General features: G+C 33.4%; 1 protein-coding gene and 1 pseudogene across 1 annotated transcript; both read left to right on the top strand.

Moving 5' to 3' along the window:
• The first annotated feature begins 7,185 nt into the window (after positions 1 to 7,185).
• On the top strand, positions 7,186 to 8,665 carry LOC113737896 (loganic acid O-methyltransferase-like). Its single transcript, XM_072048121.1, has 3 exons — positions 7,186 to 7,393; positions 7,516 to 8,165; positions 8,326 to 8,665. The coding sequence occupies exons 1-3, from the start codon at positions 7,232 to 7,234 to the stop codon at positions 8,663 to 8,665; spliced, it is 1,152 nt and encodes a 383-aa protein (XP_071904222.1). The 5' UTR covers positions 7,186 to 7,231.
• Positions 8,666 to 17,123: 8,458 nt separating this feature from the next.
• The window catches only part of LOC140038922 (loganic acid O-methyltransferase-like), a 79,699-nt pseudogene continuing 78,091 nt past the window's right edge, over positions 17,124 to 18,731 (top strand).

The raw sequence follows: 18,731 nt of genomic DNA, 5'->3' as shown, positions 1-18,731 counted from the left end.
AGGGAATTCACTCACAAGAGTAGAGGAGCACCTTTGTGGTTTTAGTTACTTGTTTCACGTAATTTCATAGAAGAAATGAGCTTGTAGTTAATTTCATAACTATGAGAGTAGGTGTGACTTAGTTACAAGTATAGTTGATTCACAACGAGAGTAGGTTTCATATACATAAGAAATTACGCCATAACTAACCAAGATGATTGCATTCACTTAATTGGTAATTTTATTTGTAAGAGTAGTGAAGAATTCCATACCTCTAGGAGTTTGCTATTATTATTTTTATTACTAATTTTTTGCACTTGTGATAGTCTAAATAATAAATGAATTCGAAAACCACCAGTAATTGATAATTTTTCGTGTGGGTTCGACCTTTAATACCCTATACTCAATCTCGACTCTTATACTTGCAAAAAATCACATGTAAGGTATTTAGAATTTTATAAAGGGATAATATCATAAACCTCCCTTGAGGTTTCTCCTAATATCACTTGGCACCTTTGAGGTTTTAAAAAATCACTTACCTCCCCTGATAATTGCAAAAAGGCTATATTAACCCTTTTGATACATAATTCACATATCAAATAAATGGAACTAAAAAAAGTCACTTTAATCTCTTTCTTCTTTCTTCAATATTTTCTCTTACTCATTTTTTTGGATGACTATGTGATTTTATATTTTTAAATTATAGTACATTGAATTTTATGTGTCTTTTACTTTTTATGATTGTGATAAAGTGAGGTATAATTTCATTATTTATTTTGAGTTAACTTTTATAATGATCAGTACAATTTAAACGTTTGGGCATACGTTGAGAAGAAGTTGGAAAAAAATATAAAGTTCATAAGAAATTTATTTTGAGCATATAGAGTTAAATTGGTGATAGTGTATTTCTTTGTAACTATCTTTTTATTTTTTTAATATATATATTTTTGGACTATAGTATTGTGACGTTTTGGTAGTACTGCTAGAGATTGTTTTTTAAGTGATAGTTTTCTTCAAGTAAACAAAATGGCTTTGGAATATTTTCATTTAGCAAGTAAAAGGGTAGCTTAGGGTTTTTGAAAATTTTGTTACACAAATAACAAAATGAAGGGAGGTAAGCGATATTTTTAAAACCTTAGGGGGGCTAGGTGATATTAAGAGAAATCTTAGGAGAGGTTTATGATATTATCCCTTTTATAAATGTAAAATTTGACTGCTGATATGTTAATTGTTATATGTATACCCCGCACTCATTAATGATGTATATGTTTGGTGTATCCTTTGGACCTTTTGTAATATATAAGAAGGTGATGATGTATTTTGGTATATCCTTTGGACCTTTGTAATATATTTTGATATTTGGTTTGGGTGTTTTTCTATTTATTTTTTATGTTTGCTTTCCTTTTTTTAAAAGGTAGTTATTTTAACAAAATGTTATCTAATACCATAGCAAAATTTTGATTTTTTTAGTATTCGTAGAATCATAAGTAGTTTGAGAATACACTAAATTCTTAGGATGCAATGTGACGAAATAAATGAATTTTTTTTTTGGATGGAACAAATTTTGATGAGCAAGTGCAAGATAATCATTTTAGAAAATTTTAGAATTTTTCAAGTTGATAAGTGCGTCATTTCATACCTTACACAACTGGGATTTTTTTGTTCTCTACTTTCATTTAAAATAACACAATTTCATAGAGAGCCTTTTCTTTTCAAATAAATTATTCCTCAACAACAATAAATTTACTATTTTAATTTGAGAGAATTTTAGTGTTATTAGAATAACTTTTTCATTGTATTTCTAGCTTTAACTAGTCTTTATGAGGATAAAATGTATATATTTAAGTTTGGGGAGGGGGTAAAGTGCATTGTTTTTAAACTCGGACTGGGCCGGCCGATTTGATAGGGCAAACTGGGAACCGGCAAAGCATCCGGTTTGAGTTTGTTATAAAAACCGTATGTTTGATACTCGATCAAATCCAGTCAAAAATCCAGGAAAAACCAAAAAACCCTGATTTTTTCTTCAATTTCTAAAATATGATCTTTGTTTGAAAATTCTCAAAGCAGATCTTGATTAAAAAAGCATAGATATGGTAGTGGAGCAGCCACTTACAATTCTTCTAACATTAAAATTTTGTAAAATCTAAAACTAAAATAAAGGAATTGTGAGAAGACAAGAAGAGAATTAAGACAAAATGAGTGTAAAGAACAGAAATTGATGTTTTCTTTTGGTGAAGAAAGTAAAAAAGAGAAAAGATTTTAGAAGTTTGAAAAAAACAAAAGGAAGAAAAGAGCATAATAAGAAAGATGGATGTTGCAACCTAGAGAAGAAGAAACGATAAAGACGACGCCGGCACAGGCTCTTCTTTATAAAATTAAGGCTGGGTTTGATAATCTAATTTAGTTGTTAAACTTAGTAGATTTATATTTTAACATGTTCAGATATGTTTGATAAATAAAAATTAACATCTAAATTAATTGAGTGGTACTGAATTTTTTAAACAAAATTTGCTCTAAAAAATAAGTGATGAATTATTCACTTATTATTTAATTTGATATACATTCAAGTATTCCAAATGTATCAGATTTAATATTTAACAACTTAATAAATTTAGATTTCGTATTTCAATTTTTAGATTTCAGTTTTGTCAAAAGCCCTGTAAGACTAAGAAAGAAGCAAATAATTAGACATTGGTTTGCAACTTTCTATCACTCTGTTTCGAACTCTAAAGTTTTTGAACAACTGTAAATGCTTCCATAAATGTCTTTATTTGTTCAAATAATTCTCATAAATTAGTTTTAGGCACCTCAATTTGCATTTAAAGCTTAAAAACATTCAATTATAGTTAGGATTCGAGGATGCTAAAATTTAGGATGTATAAGAATACAAATAGAAAGATAAATGGAATATTTTTATTCATATTAATAATACACTTATACATATTTTTGTGTATGATCTATTTAATTTTTAATTAGTACATTTATGACTCGATTCTTAAATAGACCCAACCTCGATTGCATTCATTGACCCGGACCCGTGAGTTTGGCCGAGTTACTCTCGGAGTTTCAAAACATATTATCTACCCTATCCATTGGCCGTCAAATTCGGAAGGCAAAGTTTTCCACCATTTGCCTCCAGGATGTCCCGCCAGCTTAAGCGCCAAAATTTCTGATTTTCGTTTGAAATTTAACGCACGTCAGCAAGCAACCGTCCACCAATGTTTTAAAAATCGGACCGTTAATCGAACCGGTGAAGTGAAAGGGTCGAGGTTCAACCGGTCGGACCGGTTCAACCTCGGTTCAATGAATTTTTTAAAAAATAATTTATATAAATATATATGTGCACAAAATAAGACATGTAATGGATAATTTAATACTTTATATGATGAAAAGTTTACTATTTTTGAATAACTTGGATTTTTAAAAATAAATTTTTTAAATTATAAGTTAAAACAAATAAATTTCATCTCAATTTCAATTATATCTACCAAAAAAATCTTAAATATAATCCAAAAATATCACAATATTTGAAATTATACAAAATTCACGTCTATGAGAATTTAGACATTGTGAACTTAAATTTTAATTTACATTTTGGAATTTAAATTTACAATTGAAAAAAGGAAATTTGGAGTTCGAAAAAAATCAAGAGAATTGAAAATAGAAATGCAAATTTGATAAGAAACAAAAAATTAGATAAAAGTGAGTGGTTGTGGTATTAAATAAATTGGGTTAAAGAAAAATAATTCTTTTTTAACTTTTTTAAATTTAATGGACAAAAACAAAATAAAAAATGGAAGAAAACATCAATAAATTAAAAATAAAGAGGTTTGATTAAAAAATGAGTGGCAAAAGAAAAGATGATAGAGAGTGTGTGTGTGTGTGTGTCGAAGATTAAAAAGAAAGAGTCATGAAAGGATGATATTTTGTGAAAAAAATGGAACAAAAGAAATATGAGTGTTTGTTTTATATAAATAAGTTATCAAAAAAAACTAATAAGATGTGATAGTGCAACGGTTACTACATTGGTCTTCTGTTACAAAGGTCTTGAGTTCGAATCTTGATAACTACATTTTGCAAAAAAAAAAAAAAAAAAAAAAAAAAAAAGAGGAAAACTCAAAAACCGGAAATAACCGGTTCAAATCCGATTCAGCGGTTTAGCGGTCCGACTGGTTTTTGACCGGTTTCTTGACAAAGTCAAACCTGGCATTGAACCGGACCGGAGCCATGGCCGGTTCGCGGTTCAACCGGTCGAACCGGCCGGTCCGGTCCGGTTTTCAAAACACTGCCGTCCACACTTTTTTTCTGCCCTTATAGTTCCCATAAGAAGTGTTTTTTCCTATGTTTTCAGAATCAGACCGGATATCGATTCGGTCAAACTCAGGGGTCAGGGTCAATGAGTTCAACCGGGTTCGATAGGGGTTGAACCGGATGACGTCATAAATAAAAATTATTTAAAAATTAAAATATTATATGTAAAATACCTAATAACATGTTAATATTAATAAAGGTATATTCATATATATTTGATGTTTTAAATATATTTAACAAGAAAATACAAAGAAATTAGAACAATCAAGTAACAATTTATATTATTTAATGAGCATTAAGAAGTTTAGAATTAAAATTATGGACTTAATTGAAAAATAATACCAAACTTTAAGAAAATATTGATAAAGTATGAAATATTTGAGGTATATTAATAATTTTTAACAATCTAGGGGTCAAAACATAATATTGAAAAAATTTGAAAAAAAAAAAAACTGTTTGCATCGGAAAATCCGATTTTTCCCGATCAAACTCGGGTTCTGACCGGCTTTGACCGGGTTTTTACTTATCCAATTTTTAAACATGACTCGGACCGAACACTTGGCCGGTTCCCAGTTCGATCCGAGTTTTAAAACACAGGTTTTTTCCCATAACTTAACTTACCTTTTAATATTTACTGGCCCTCCGTCTCATTGAAACTGTCATATGTTTCATTTTGCGATGTATCAAAATAATTGTCATATTAAAAAAGTCAAAACACTTTTCTAATATAACTCTTCTTTCTAATTATATGCATATTACTATTTAAATTTAAATTTTGAATTTATAAAGATAAAATTAAAAAAAATATAAACATTACAATGAAATCATCATTTTTTTAAAATTAAATTCTCTCAATATGACTAAATAAATATGAAGAAAATATTACTTTATACTCCCAATTACAGCCTTTTGCCCGTTGCAAATGCCCCCGGACTCTCCCGTCACATCCACAATGATTGACCAGGTGTGCGTTAACGCAGCACACTAATCTCCATTTATTTCAAGTATGTAACAGATCCTAGTGCTACTAATTAAAGACAACAAAATGGTACGGAGCCGTACAGATTTATACTAAAGACTCCAGACAGCAGACAGGACCACAAGTAGAGAACATCAAGTTGTCAAGTTGTCAGGGAACATGGACTTTTGGGTTTTAAACCCAGGTGCAACTTCCCTTCCAATTTTAGCCCCCATCTTTCTCATCATTACATTACGGAAAATGCATTAGGCTTCTCATCACTGTAACATCTGTGGAGGCTATGCTGGTTATCCAAAAGACTCTTGAATATAGCCTGGACAATAAATCTGATGATGTTTTTTGTGGATAATAATAGTAAAACTCATTCTACTTCGTTTCCAATTTAAGATCATCTTCTTCTTGTCCAGCCTCTTGTATCAAACTAAATTCAATTCCTTATTATACTCCAATATACCGGCAACCACACTCCCGAAAATGATTCCGGCTTACGACATTAGCTAGCAGCTTTCTCCCCTATCTTTTATTTCTTGTTTTTGGTTCTAAACCCCTTATTTTGTTAGAAAAGCTATAAACAACATGACACACAACTAGGCTTTAATACCAATGAATTTTGGTGCAAGTGAAAGGAGCTTGAATCCTTTAACCATGAGATTTCGGGTTGAAAATCCATGAGAATGAAAAAAATAATGTTGGGAAAACTACTCCCTACAAAGGGCCTGACTCGGGTTGAACAGGATTAGTCATAAACCATAAAACGAATGCAGATAACTGTAGGTTATGCCTAAAAAAAAAAAACAAACTAGGCTTTAATGTGAATACAAACTAGGCTTTAATGTGAATACATTGTCTTTATGGAAATTGTGCCCCTACTATATTGTTGCCAGGTTAATGGCATTTTTATTCAAGGTTAAGAAAGCCAAAACAAAAATTTCCCTGTGACAATATAAAGAAATTCTCTCTAAAATGATTTCGGAGAGTTTTGTTTTGATTTTTTGAAAGAAGACTGAAAAGTAGTTCAACAATGTCTGATACCTTATATCCGTGACATCGATACATTCTTTAATCAATTAGCATGTATTTAGTAAAAGTACCCTTTAATATATGGTACCTTTTTAATTGATGGGAACTTTTCTTATCCGCAAGCATACTTTTAATTATAGGTACCTTTTAATATTTGACCCCAAAAATTTTGGGATTCTATATCATTTGAGGTAATAAGCACAACATTGGTATACAATTTGCACTCATTGTTTGTATATTATGTACTTTTGCACTACTATTAATGATTGATTTTACCGTGACCACAATCTAGGGTGATTTAAGGCATCGTGCGCTATTTAGTTCTTCATTTGATCTTTGGGTGTTAGTCAAAATTAGAGCCACAGAGTGATGCTGACAGGTTTTTCTTGAAGAACTAGAGTACTTAAACATTAGACAAAATTGGGCCATTACATTGATGAACAAAGAATTGAAAAATGCGCAATAATTGTACTAAAATTTTTTTTTACCAGTGATGGAGTCGAACAAAAAATTTTTTACAAGTGATGGTGTCAAATTATGTTCGTGGTAAGGCTGGTTTGAGGAAGGCATTAGTTGTTGTTTGCTATTCTATAATTTAGAAGTTTTCAACTATAGTAATGTTTTAGTAAACATGAGTCGAGGAACCATTTATTTGTGAATTAATTGTTTAGGGGGGCAAATGGGATTATTACAAACATTAGAGTGGCAAGTAAGATGCAATTTAAAAGGTTTTTAAATTTTCTAAGCTTATCATGTTATTTTTGCCACAGTTGAGGCTGCTGGGGCAATTACGTACTCACCTTCAACCTTCAACTACATGTGGCACACAACATTGGCTTATTTAAGCAGATTTTGCATCAACAAAACCAGTGTGTATTCGACATGGAGAATGGAAATCATGCAAGTCTTGCATGCAAGGCACTTGTGGAGAGCAGTAAATGCATGCAGAATGGAAATCATGCAAGTCTTGTGAAGACACTTGCGAAGAGCATCAAAGATAGGGAGAATGGGAATCACTCCGCGGAAACTAAAGAAAAGCCTGAATCACACCCGATTAATGGTGGAGATGATTCTAAGAGCTATGCTCAAAATTCCAGCTATCAGGTACTATTAATGTCACCATATCACCTACAAAACTTTTTTTTAACTTGCTCCAACTTACTATTCCATCACGTGCCATTCAATTGACATTGTGCATGTGAATTTTTGTGTCATACTTCTTGTAGAAAGGGGTGATTGAAGCTGCAAAACGTGAAATTGTACAAGCAATTAAGGAGAAGCTAGACATCGAAAAAGTCTGGCCAAGAAGATTTGTGATTGCTGATTTTGGCTGTTCCACTGGACCCAATACATTCCTTGCAATGCAGAACATTGTTGAAGCAGTGGAGCTAAAGAACAAATCTCTGCAACAGAGTCCAACCATCGACTTCCATGTTTTCTTCAATGATCTTGTAGACAATGATTTCAATACTCTCTTCAAATCCCTCCCTTCACACCCAAGATATTTTGTTGCTGCTGTACCTGGCTCCTTCTACGAGCGTCTATTCCCTAAAGCTAGCCTTGATTTGGCTAATTCTTCTTATGCACTCCATTGGCTTTCCAAGGTTCCAAAAGAAGTTGGAGACCAGAACTCAGTGGCATGGAACAAAAGCAAGACATATTGTTCGGGCTCCAAAAAAGAAGTCACGGAGGCATATTTTGCTCAGTTCAGGAAAGATCTCAACAGGTTTCTGGATGCCAGAGCAGAAGAACTTGTCGGAGGCGGCCTTTTGGTGATTCAATTACCCGGCGTTCCGCGCGGCGCCCTTCCCTTTAATACTGGTGCAGGCTTCATCCAAGAGCTGTTAGGACCATGTCTTTTTGAGATGGCCGACTTGCTATTATCTGACAATTTACATCTTTTACTTTCTTCATTTTGAATAGTTTAATCAATAATCCAGTTTACTAATTTGATCTGTAATGCAAGTATTGGGGTGACACTCATCAGTTCAAATGATTTCTTCTGACTTTGAGCCCGCTCATTCGTGGATGCTGCAGGGATTTATCAGTCATGAAAAAGTGCATTCATTCAACTCGCCAATGTACTTTCCATCAATTGAAGAATTGGACCTGGCTATAAAAGGGAATGGCCATTTTACGGCAGAAAGAATAAAGATATTGAATCACCCAATGCAGCACTTGCCATTTGATGCAAAAATGACTTGCTTGCAGACCAGATCCATCTTTGAGGGCTTCATCAAAGACCATTTCGAAATAGACATTGTGGATCAGCTTTTCGATCTATTTGCTAAGAAACTTGAAGAGAGCTGCTCAATTTTTTATCAGGAAATTCGCAAAGATGTTGACCTGTTTGTTCTGCTAAAACGCGTCTGTTGAAGGATTGTTGTTTTGGTCAATTTACTATCTGAACTGATTGAAGATGCACTTATTTTTTTCTCATAAAGTAGCACTAAAGCTATTGTGGCATTTCTTTTTCCTCTATGGTTGATTGTCTACATATTTAATAATATTCACGAGATTCACCTCATGCCTAGAGCTGAGATTTTCTCAATTCTTACTTTTTTTGCTGAATTCAGGTTCTCATTCTACTTGGCCATTATGCTTTGACATGAGAAGAATTAGAATATTAAGATTTCAAAATGATTAGCTTCCACAAGAGTGTTGGACCTGTTTCAAATTAATTTAAGATGACATTTTAAATTAATTAAACACAAATAGGTAGACTAAGTTCAGTGCCAAATTCCATTCAAGATTTCGATTTAATGATACATGTCACCTAGTAAATAGTCGAGATTGGCATCTGATTTCTTGAATATTATGAGGGCACGTTGATAATGAGGTCAATGCACGAATAGTAATCAAAAAAGATAACGTGGTTTTGAATATGTGGGAGCTGAGTAACGTAGTTTCTCGAAAGCCATATTTCTGAGCCACCTCAAATACTAAAGCCTCAAAAACAAGGGGCTAATCTAGTCTTAGAGAAATCGAAGGATAAAAGAAGGCATGAAAAATGGCCCTTCATAGAAAGAAATAGCGTAGAGGAAAAAACAAAAAGGAGAAAGGACGTTATTATAGCTTTGGAAATGGTGTTTATTTAATTTTGTTGGAATCCATATCAAAGACTAATTTTAAAAATTTAATGATAGGGACTAAAATGAAATTTCATAAAAGTTTGAAGGTATTGTAATCTAATTAAACATGTTTCATGTGAGCTAACTTTTCCAATTCACCTTACTTGAACCAATTTCACGTTTACTAAATTTCTGAGAACTTCCAATTTATCCCAACATAGGACAATTTAATCAAGTAGTATTAGATCTCCATCCAAATTTAGATAGATTATTACCCATGACATTTAATTAAATCATAAACCAAATTATTAAGATGAAGGATTACCTTAGCCAGTACCCAATGTACAGTTGTTAAGATAGGTTTCAAGTATTTTTTTTTAAATTGAAGTTAGATTAGGAAAATGTCTAAATGTAAGAACTGAAGACAGCCCAATGACAATCCGGTATATTAACAAGAGCAACATACTGCTACTCCTATTCTATGAGGAAGGCTAACGAGACTTGTATGAAGGTTGGAAGTGAACCACCAAATCAAACAAGTATTTTTTTTGTCTACAGCGATAACTATCTATGAAAAAGCCCAAAGAGGCTTGTATGACGGTTGGAAGTCAACCAATTTGTGGGAAAATGTAAAGAGACTTGTATGACGATTGGAAATGAATCACTAGATAGCTTAGACAAGTGCAGTATTACACTCTCTAAACTTTTTTTAAGAACAATACATTTCTTGTGTGATGTATTAAATGGAATTTGAACCCTCAAGCAAGTGCATGGAAGAGCCTTGAAAGGATTCACCTGGCCATTGAACAAGCCCAATGGTTTCAGTGAAAGTTCGATAAAATAGATCAGATTCTCACCATAATTTTAAAATCCTTCTTACATTTATTCAACTCTATTCCCTTATCCACGTGAACTTGAGCACATGCCATGGCGGCTATTTTCACCATACTTTTAAAATCCTTCTTATATTTATTCAACTCTGTTCCCTTATTCACATGAAAATGAGCACCTGCCGTGGCTGCTGTTTAGTTGCTTGTTTTGGGGATATCACACAGTTGCTTGAAGCTAAACCATCTTGGACCTAACGCTTCAAACTTAATAACTTTCAGACCTAACTCACTAGTTCAAAATATTTAAACTAAATTGTTAGCAGCCTATAGCCTAGGAAATATGTACCTATGACTTTTTTTTTTTTTGGAGTACCTATGACATTCAATTCTCACTTTTGGTGTGGATTGAAGTTGGGAGGTATTTTCCTTAAAAAAAAAATGTTGGGAGGTATTTATTATATTCAACCTCCTTTAGGGCCTGCATCCTCATAGAATTTCGAGGGGATTCAAATTGTTGACTTAATTATACAAAACTCTGAAAGCGATTGATGTGTGTTTTAAAAGTTGCTTTCTTCCTGAGATCGACGTAATATTTATAATTATTGCCACAACTTGCCTAGGGTCTTCTTTTTTGAGAAGGAACACTTGCCTAGGGTCTAACAGTCCCTTCTGCAGTCACAACTTCAACATCTCTCTGCTTCAGATCTCGAGTTGGTCAGGTCAGATAACTTTTTAGGCCATAAAAAAAATCAATTACGATTATGATTTTAATATCCAGAAGACAAATTTAGAGTTGCGTAGACGATACCATGTGCCAGGTAGGTTTTTGGCAGTCAAAAACATGTAATTGTATAAACAAATATTTGCGGCTTGTGGAACGGACCTTGAAAAATATATTCAAGGTGGGCGAACTTGTCTTATTGAGCATTTGTCTTATACATGTAACTGTATAAATAAAGATTCGCGGTTTAACGAACATAAGTTGATTCAGTTGATAAAGATGAATCACTTTCTCATAAAAGATAGAGTATTCGAATCCCGTTGTTGATATGACGGCTCGTAGAATGGATCTTAAAAAATATATTCAAGGTCGGTGAACTTGTCTTATTTAGCATTTGTCTTGAGTTGGGAATTTTGGATCAGTTTCTAAATTCAAAACATACCTTATTGCCTATCTGTAGAGTGCATACCGCAATAAATGAATCACCATCTTGAATACAGAGTAAGAATATACATTTCGAGAGGTGTGCATAAGGACCATGAGCCAGGTCCAGGTGAGCCCATAACGTAATAGTATTCAAAACTTCTACAGGGAGTGATTTGTGGCTTGTACAACGGAACTTGAAAATCGCATCGAAGGTCATGGAGGCTTTTAAATAATAAGGGATAATTTTAGAAACCTCCCTGAGGTTTTTGACAATTTTATTGAACTCTCCTAAGATTTGAAAAATTACACCTACCTTCCTTGATTTGATAGCTTTAGTAACAAAATCTTAAAATAATATTGACTTGATCAAAATTTTAAATTATACAAAAAAAATTGTTCTTGTATAATGAGTTTTAAGTTACTTCTCTATACAATTATACGATTAGCTAGTATAATTATAAGAAAAAAGAGTCAAATTTTTCATGCTCATACCTATTATTTGATAAACAACTCCCTTGTATAATGAGTTTTAAGTTACTTTCCTATACAATTATAAGATTACCTAGTATGATTATAAGAAAAAGGAGCCAAAATTTTCATATCCATACCTATTATTTGATAAACAACTATAAAAATAATTTTATCATTATGATAGGATACTTTTGATGGTATTTTATTATTTGATAAAGTTAACTCATAAAAAATCAATAGTTTGAAATTTGGTTACAATAGAAACTAGCGGTAATAGTGGTCATTTTATAATTTTATTGGCAAAAAAAAAGGAATAAGAAGGAAAAAGAATAAAAAAAGAATTTCATTAAAATATAAGCATACAAAACAAGAATTTCATTGAATTATTTAAGGGCAGTATTATCATTTCAAATTATAAGGAAGGTATGTGTAATTTTTAAAATTTCGAGAGAGCTGAATGAAATTGTTAAAAATCTCAAGGGAGGTTTTTGAAATTATCCCTAATAATAATAATAGCCATCGGGTAGGCGAACTTTGTCTTCCCAGCTTTCCATAATAAGCCTTTTGTTTTTTTGAGTGGACTTTCCATAATTTGCCGAAACAAGGAATGCAAACATCAATGTACAAGGAAGCTCTTTTATTCTCGCTAGTTTGCCAGAGCATACGTTGCACGTCGGGTGGTAACTTATTCACGAATTTAAGTAAAATGATTAACTAAAAAATACTAATTGTGTTGTAATGGAATTTTTTTTAGATGGAATAGAGTTTGAAATAAAATAGTTCAATTGTAAAAAGTCTCAATGATTAGAATGATGAAGCTACCTATTACTATACCATCAGAAGGGATATGAAATTTATTTTTGGGGAAAAAGACCTACTACTTGTTTTTTTTTTTTTTTCATTCGTCACTTATTTATCATACTCCTAACCTAATGTTGAGGGAAGGTCCTGTGAGGGCCCGTAAAATTCCCTTAGTTTATATCTTTTAATTTTATTTTTCGCATGCATTTTCTTTATTTTACTTTACTGTATTAATTTTTCAAAGATTTTTATAAGTAAGTATAGTTTTTAAATCATTTTTCTAAAATAAATTAGTTCATGTTAAGTTTGAAGTGTATTGTGAACGTGGGACCCGCTAGTGCGGTTAGTGCGATAAATTTTTGACAACTCGTTGAAATTTCGTATTAAGGAATATTATTATACAAGGTGCTAGGAGATAATTAGAAGTTAGCTAGATAGATTAACCATTGAGAGACAAGAGGATAGGATTGAACCTTAAAGGAGCCAAGTGTCACTAGACTATTGGAAGATGGACTTTGACTAATTTTCTTCACCTTTACTAAACCTAAAAAATTGACCAAATTCCTTCCATTCTTGAGCTTCTCTTGGCCGAGCTTGATAAGGGAGAAAAGAGAGAAAAGATTTCATCGTGCACTCCAATTTCTTACTCCAATCTTGTGTTCCAACCATCAAAAGTGCAAATTAATCCATGCAAAGCGCTAGCTAGGGAGGATTGGAGGTGTTGGTGGAGTGTTTTTTGAGGGGAAAGTGTTAAGCTACCATTTTTCTAGTGTTTCTAAGGTAACTTGCCAACGAATCCCTCTTTACTTCTAATAATTGCATATTAATGGTTTAAGGTTGTTGAATATGTAGTTTTGTGAGAAATATGATGGCTTGAAGTGGTCTTATGGAAATTTTCAGTTTTATTGGTGAATATTCTGCCCTCATATGGAGCTTAATGATTAGCCATGGTTTGCTAGCTTTGTTATGTGATATATTAGTGTATTATGTGCTAGATGGACTTGCCTAAAGAAATTTCTAGCCTTAGCTCCAAATTTCCAGCTTTAAGGATGAATCTGTTATACTCTGACCTGCTTAATTCATCCATGTTAGAGGCTGAATCAGGCTTAGTTCAAAACATGAAAGTTGTAGGAAATGGTGTTATCTAGCTGCCTGCAAAATTTCAACTCAATTGGAGTACTGTAGCATGTGAATTGACAAACATACCCTTGACTGCCCAACGTACTGTTTTGCGGACAGTTTTCTATTTTTCTCTGAGATATTACATTTTGATATTGAAAATGCACGAATTGGAAGTGGTGTCTTCATAAGACTTGTAGTTCTCTGTCTCAGCTTTGAAACGGTATAAAGTGTACCCCAAACCGATAAGTGTAACTCCAGTTGTGACCAAAATGCTATAAGATGCCAAATTTGCTGTTTAGTCTTTTGTCCTCAAAAACTGATTTCCGGTTGTATTATTCGACTTGTGTGGTAAGTAGATGATTTTGGAGCCTAATGAAAGGCTATTGTGGTAAGAATAATTGTGTGTGATTTTGGGGCTGAATTGAGAAAATAATTAAGCCATAAATGGTTGGAAATTAGGTAAATACAAAGGGTATGCCGCCCACATTTTCACTCAAGGGCTAGTTGGTTGTACTCGCAACTTGAGCGAAAAGCTTTAGGACTGTTCATGTTTTGAAAACCAACTGCTACCTTTTTACTCCAACCCCACATTGTTATTCATTTGCCCTCGTAGTTAACTTGACTAGGCACACGACTTGTAGTCGAACCTCATTTGTGCATTTCGTTCACTAGGTTTCTGGGTGTGGGAACCATAATTGTTTTCCTTGGTGGTTTAGGATGTGCCGGTGATCCAGGAAGTACTTCGGGAGGAAACGTTTGAAGTTGTTTGTTTGAACTGGTGAGTGTACCACTCCCTCGATTTGCTGCTTAACTGGTTTATTTGTACTTGAAATCTGTAACTTGAATGACTATGACTTCTGTTTATTTTGTATGAAACGAGGGTGTACTTTATTACACTCGTTCTCTTGTCTGTGGATTTTGTATAAGCACGGATATTTTGACTTGTACTTCAAGTAAATCGTTGAAGACACCAATGTATATATTTTGGCAAGTATATAACTATGTTTATCTCTCGATTAATGCATGTCTTTATAGTTGTTTGAACTTTATTTGTACCTGTTGGCAAGATCGGGCAAGTGCGGCATTTGAACGAAGAAGAAAAGTTTTTGGCGGAAAAAAACTGTTCACCGAACCCTGCCGCATATCCGGCCAGTTCTTGGCTGGATAGTTGGCCGGATTGTTAGTGGAGATTGGACAAAATTGGGGTATTGCCACTGCCTCGAATCCGGCCGGAAATCCGACCAGATATTGGCCGGATTGTGACGTGGCCTCAGTGCATTCGTTTCGTTTTCAATTTTCGTTGGAACGTTATGTCAAAGTTCTATTGCATCTTTCAGTTTAGTTATTTTAGTTTTCGAAAGTTCTTTTTTCTCGAAGTCCTTTTGAACGTTTCATAGGGTTTTTATGCGTTTTTGTTTAGTAGTCCTGGCGAGAGTTGGGCAGGCGGTCTGCCGAACCCTTTGGTTCGCCTTAGGGGGAGATGGGACTGTCACAAGTCCAACTGGGCTAACAGGAAAATCAACTGGGACTGAACCATTATCGGATTAGATGGGTGTACTACACACTCGTATGAACTCGAGGAAATCATATATTGTGACAAGTGATAGAAGGTAAAGTTTGAACCATTGATTTTTCACCCCAGAAAGGCTTAAAAGTCTTTGGTGTTGGCCAAGGTTTACTACTTCTTGTTTTTATATCTTTTAGGAAAAAGGGACACCTATACGAGCTCCAAAAGAATTGCTTATCTTAGAAAAGCGACAGCACAATCTGCTGCATGCAAACTTGACCTCACATGTGATAGTTTGCATGTTTTTAAGAAAAAAGAGACCTATAAGTGGTCCAAAAGAATTTTTCATCTTAAAAAAGAACAGCATTATCTGCTGCATGCATTCATACTTGACCTTAGATGTGAAAGTTTATTTTGAAAAGGTCATCTTTTCCATTAATGACAAGATTCATATTCTACATTATGCTTCCGAAAGAGTCAACTTTTCCGTTAATGACAAGATTCATACTCGGTCGCTTTCCACCCTAGGCAGAAAGAATGTTAGCAAATCACTAGCCTTTGACTTGGTGGTCACCACCAAAGTATTGAACCCTTGCCTCCCACCAATTGCCATATTAAGTGATTTTGCATAAAATATTTATACGGGTACGTAATACACCCGTCTGATTCGGTGGTGATTTAGTTCTCTCCGGATTATCCGTGGACCTCTTCAAATCCGCCCCCTCCCCTAATGTAAGATAGAATAGGTTTATCATTTTCGTAAAAAAAAAAAAAAAAAAGAATGTTTGCAAGACAATTCAGCATGGCCATCTTTCATTTTATGTTTGAGGCCCGTTTCAGATAGGGTAATCGCACAAGCTACCCAAACCAAAACTAAAAGAAAACTTGTGAGTTAGTCTGAGGGAGTGAACAGCAAATACAAGGCCTTTGTGCTTGGACGAAATCCGGAAATCCCCACCGATGAAGCCGCCAACTAAAATTCTCTGAATAATATCGAAAAATGGAAATTAAAAATTTCAAGATTTAGCAAGGAGTAAGGGAGGAGGGGGTGAAATTGTGGAAGTCAACAAAAGTCACCAGCTACCAGTCTCCAAATTTTTACCCAAAATTACTTGGATTGATATAATTAAACTTCACTATTAGATAGACTTAAGTGATAATTAAGAAAAACATTATTTATAATAGATAAGTATCGCCCTCTAGTTTGCATAAAGAAGGAATACAAGATTGTCAAAATGGGTAATTGATTGAAAGGTGATAAATTTTTTTAAAAAAAAAGACAACTAATTTCGGTTAAAAAAGAGAGAAGAGAGACCAAAAAGTTAAAAAAAATCAATTTTAAAATTAGAAGTTATTTTCTGTTATGTATCAATTTAGAAATTAGCAATTATTTTCTGTTATTACTTGAGTGTTGACCAAGTAATATATCTTATAAATAGATAGAGGCTGGTATACTACAAAGTGATATACGAGAGGCAACATGTAACTTTATATATGGGGTGAAAGAGGATTTTTGAGTGACGATAGATGGTATTTAAAAGTTAGATTTGGATTCAAGTTGTATTCTTACATAGAATTTTCCTCTCATAATAAAGAATAGGTTTTCACTTCGTCGACATAGGCTTAATTATGAAGTCAAATTATGTTAAATCTTGTGTGTCGTTTATCTTTCACGCTTGTGGATTATTTGTCATTAAATTATTATATACTTGATGTCTCAATAATTATTTGTTCTGCGATTGAATCCCAATAAATTGGACCTATATATCAGTCCAGAACGTGATATATAAAGCATGTTCAACAGGCAATAAATGGCTGTAGAGTATTGAGTTCTCTCTATAGGATATGCTCATGTTCACCTAAATAAAGGAATAGAGTTAACAAGATGTACGAGAAGGGTTTTGAGAGTGGTGAGAACCTGATCTATCTTTATATCAAGCTTTCGTGTACAATGTTATTCTAACGAGTAGTCGAGCCGGATGGTCACTAGGCAACACACTCATATTTATTGCCATCGGTGCTTATATTTAAGACATTTTCTTGATTTAATTTTAATTTTTCAAAAAATTTAATACCTGAAATCTATCTTAATATTTATACTCCAGGCATCAGCTAAGGAAATCCTTTATTTTAAAACTGATTTGGTTGTAATCTAATTAAAATTGCCATTGGTAATAATCTACCTAAATTTAGATGCAGATGTAGTACTACTCGATTATATTGCCTGTGTTGGGATAAATTGGAAGTTCTTAGAATTTTAGTAAACACGAAAAATTGGTTCAAGTAAGGTGAATTGGAAAATTTGGCTGATAGAAAGTTCAATGCTCTTGTGAAGTAGTGGAGCAGTGGAGCTAAAGAATAAATCTCTGCAACAGTGTGAAACCCTCGACTTCCATGTTTTCTTCAATGATCTTTTAGACAATGATTTCAATACTCTCTTCAAATCCCTTCCTTCACCCTGGAGATACTTTGCTGCAGCCGTACCTGGCTCTTTCTATGAGCGATTATGCCCCAAATCTAGCTTTCATTTGGCAAATTCTTCTTATGCACTCCATTGGCTTTCCAAGGTTCCAAAAGAAGTTGGAGATCACAACTCATTGGCATGGAACAACAGCAAGACATATTGTTCGGGCACCAACAAAGAGGTCACATAGGCATATTTTGCTCAGTTCAGGAAAGATCTCAACAGATTTCTGAATGCAAGAGCAGAAGAACTTGTCATTGGCGGCCTTTTGGTGATTCAATTGCCGGGTGTCACTGATAAGAGTATATTTTATGTATTTTATCAGTTAATTTTAGTAGTTTAATCTAGTTTATAACTAAAATAATTAGGATTTTGTTAAAAATATAAATTTTTTATTAAAGTGGCTAATATTGCATTTCTATTGATTTTAAGGGTAAAAACTTCAGTTTCTTGCAAGATTAATGATTCAATCATCAAAGGGTATGAATTGAGAAGAAAATTTGATGATTGGTGATGAATTGAATTGTGTAAAGAAGAAATGAAGTAAAAAACATTTAATTGAAGAAATGCAATTCAAGACAGTTTTGACACGTTTCTGTATTTTGACTATATTTGGAGCTACACATATCGGATTGAGGTGATCTTTATACCATTTTAAAGCTAAGAGATAGCCCTAGATTTGGTATGAAAACATTGAAATCCAATTCAGCCATTTTCCAGGTCAAAAATGTCGAAACACAGAAGCTTATCTGTATGATCGAGAGTTGAAACACAGAATTGACCAGTTTGTGGTATTTCGATCATATCTCCATCCACCGATCTCTAAATTAGATGATTCTTGAAGAATTGGAATGTTGAGTCAAAGGGCTACAACTTTCATGTTTTGCACAATAGCCAGTTCGGCGGCTATCACAAAGAAAATTGCAGTTGAAACGAGGTCAAAAGTGAATACGTGTTTTGTAGCCGAAATTCTGCAATTTGCTCAGCCATTTCTCTTATTTTACACTACTTTCTAGCTATATTTGGTAA

Source organism: Coffea arabica, chromosome 1c (assembly GCF_036785885.1).
Source record: "Coffea arabica cultivar ET-39 chromosome 1c, Coffea Arabica ET-39 HiFi, whole genome shotgun sequence".
NCBI classification, from domain to species: domain Eukaryota; kingdom Viridiplantae; phylum Streptophyta; class Magnoliopsida; order Gentianales; family Rubiaceae; genus Coffea; species Coffea arabica.
This window is presented reverse-complemented; position numbering and strand designations above follow the sequence as displayed.

What these genes read in the sequence shown, in the direction of transcription:
- LOC113737896 (XM_072048121.1), top strand. Translation starts at nt 7,232, where the DNA reads ATGCAGAATGGAAATCATGCAAGTCTTGTGAAGACACTTGCGAAGAGC. An exon ending in CTCAAAATTCCAGCTATCAG is followed by an intron (nt 7,394 to 7,515) that starts GTACTATTAATG and finishes TACTTCTTGTAG; the next exon opens with AAAGGGGTGATTGAAGCTGC. An exon ending in CTTTTTGAGATGGCCGACTT is followed by an intron (nt 8,166 to 8,325) that starts GCTATTATCTGA and finishes GTGGATGCTGCA; the next exon opens with GGGATTTATCAGTCATGAAA.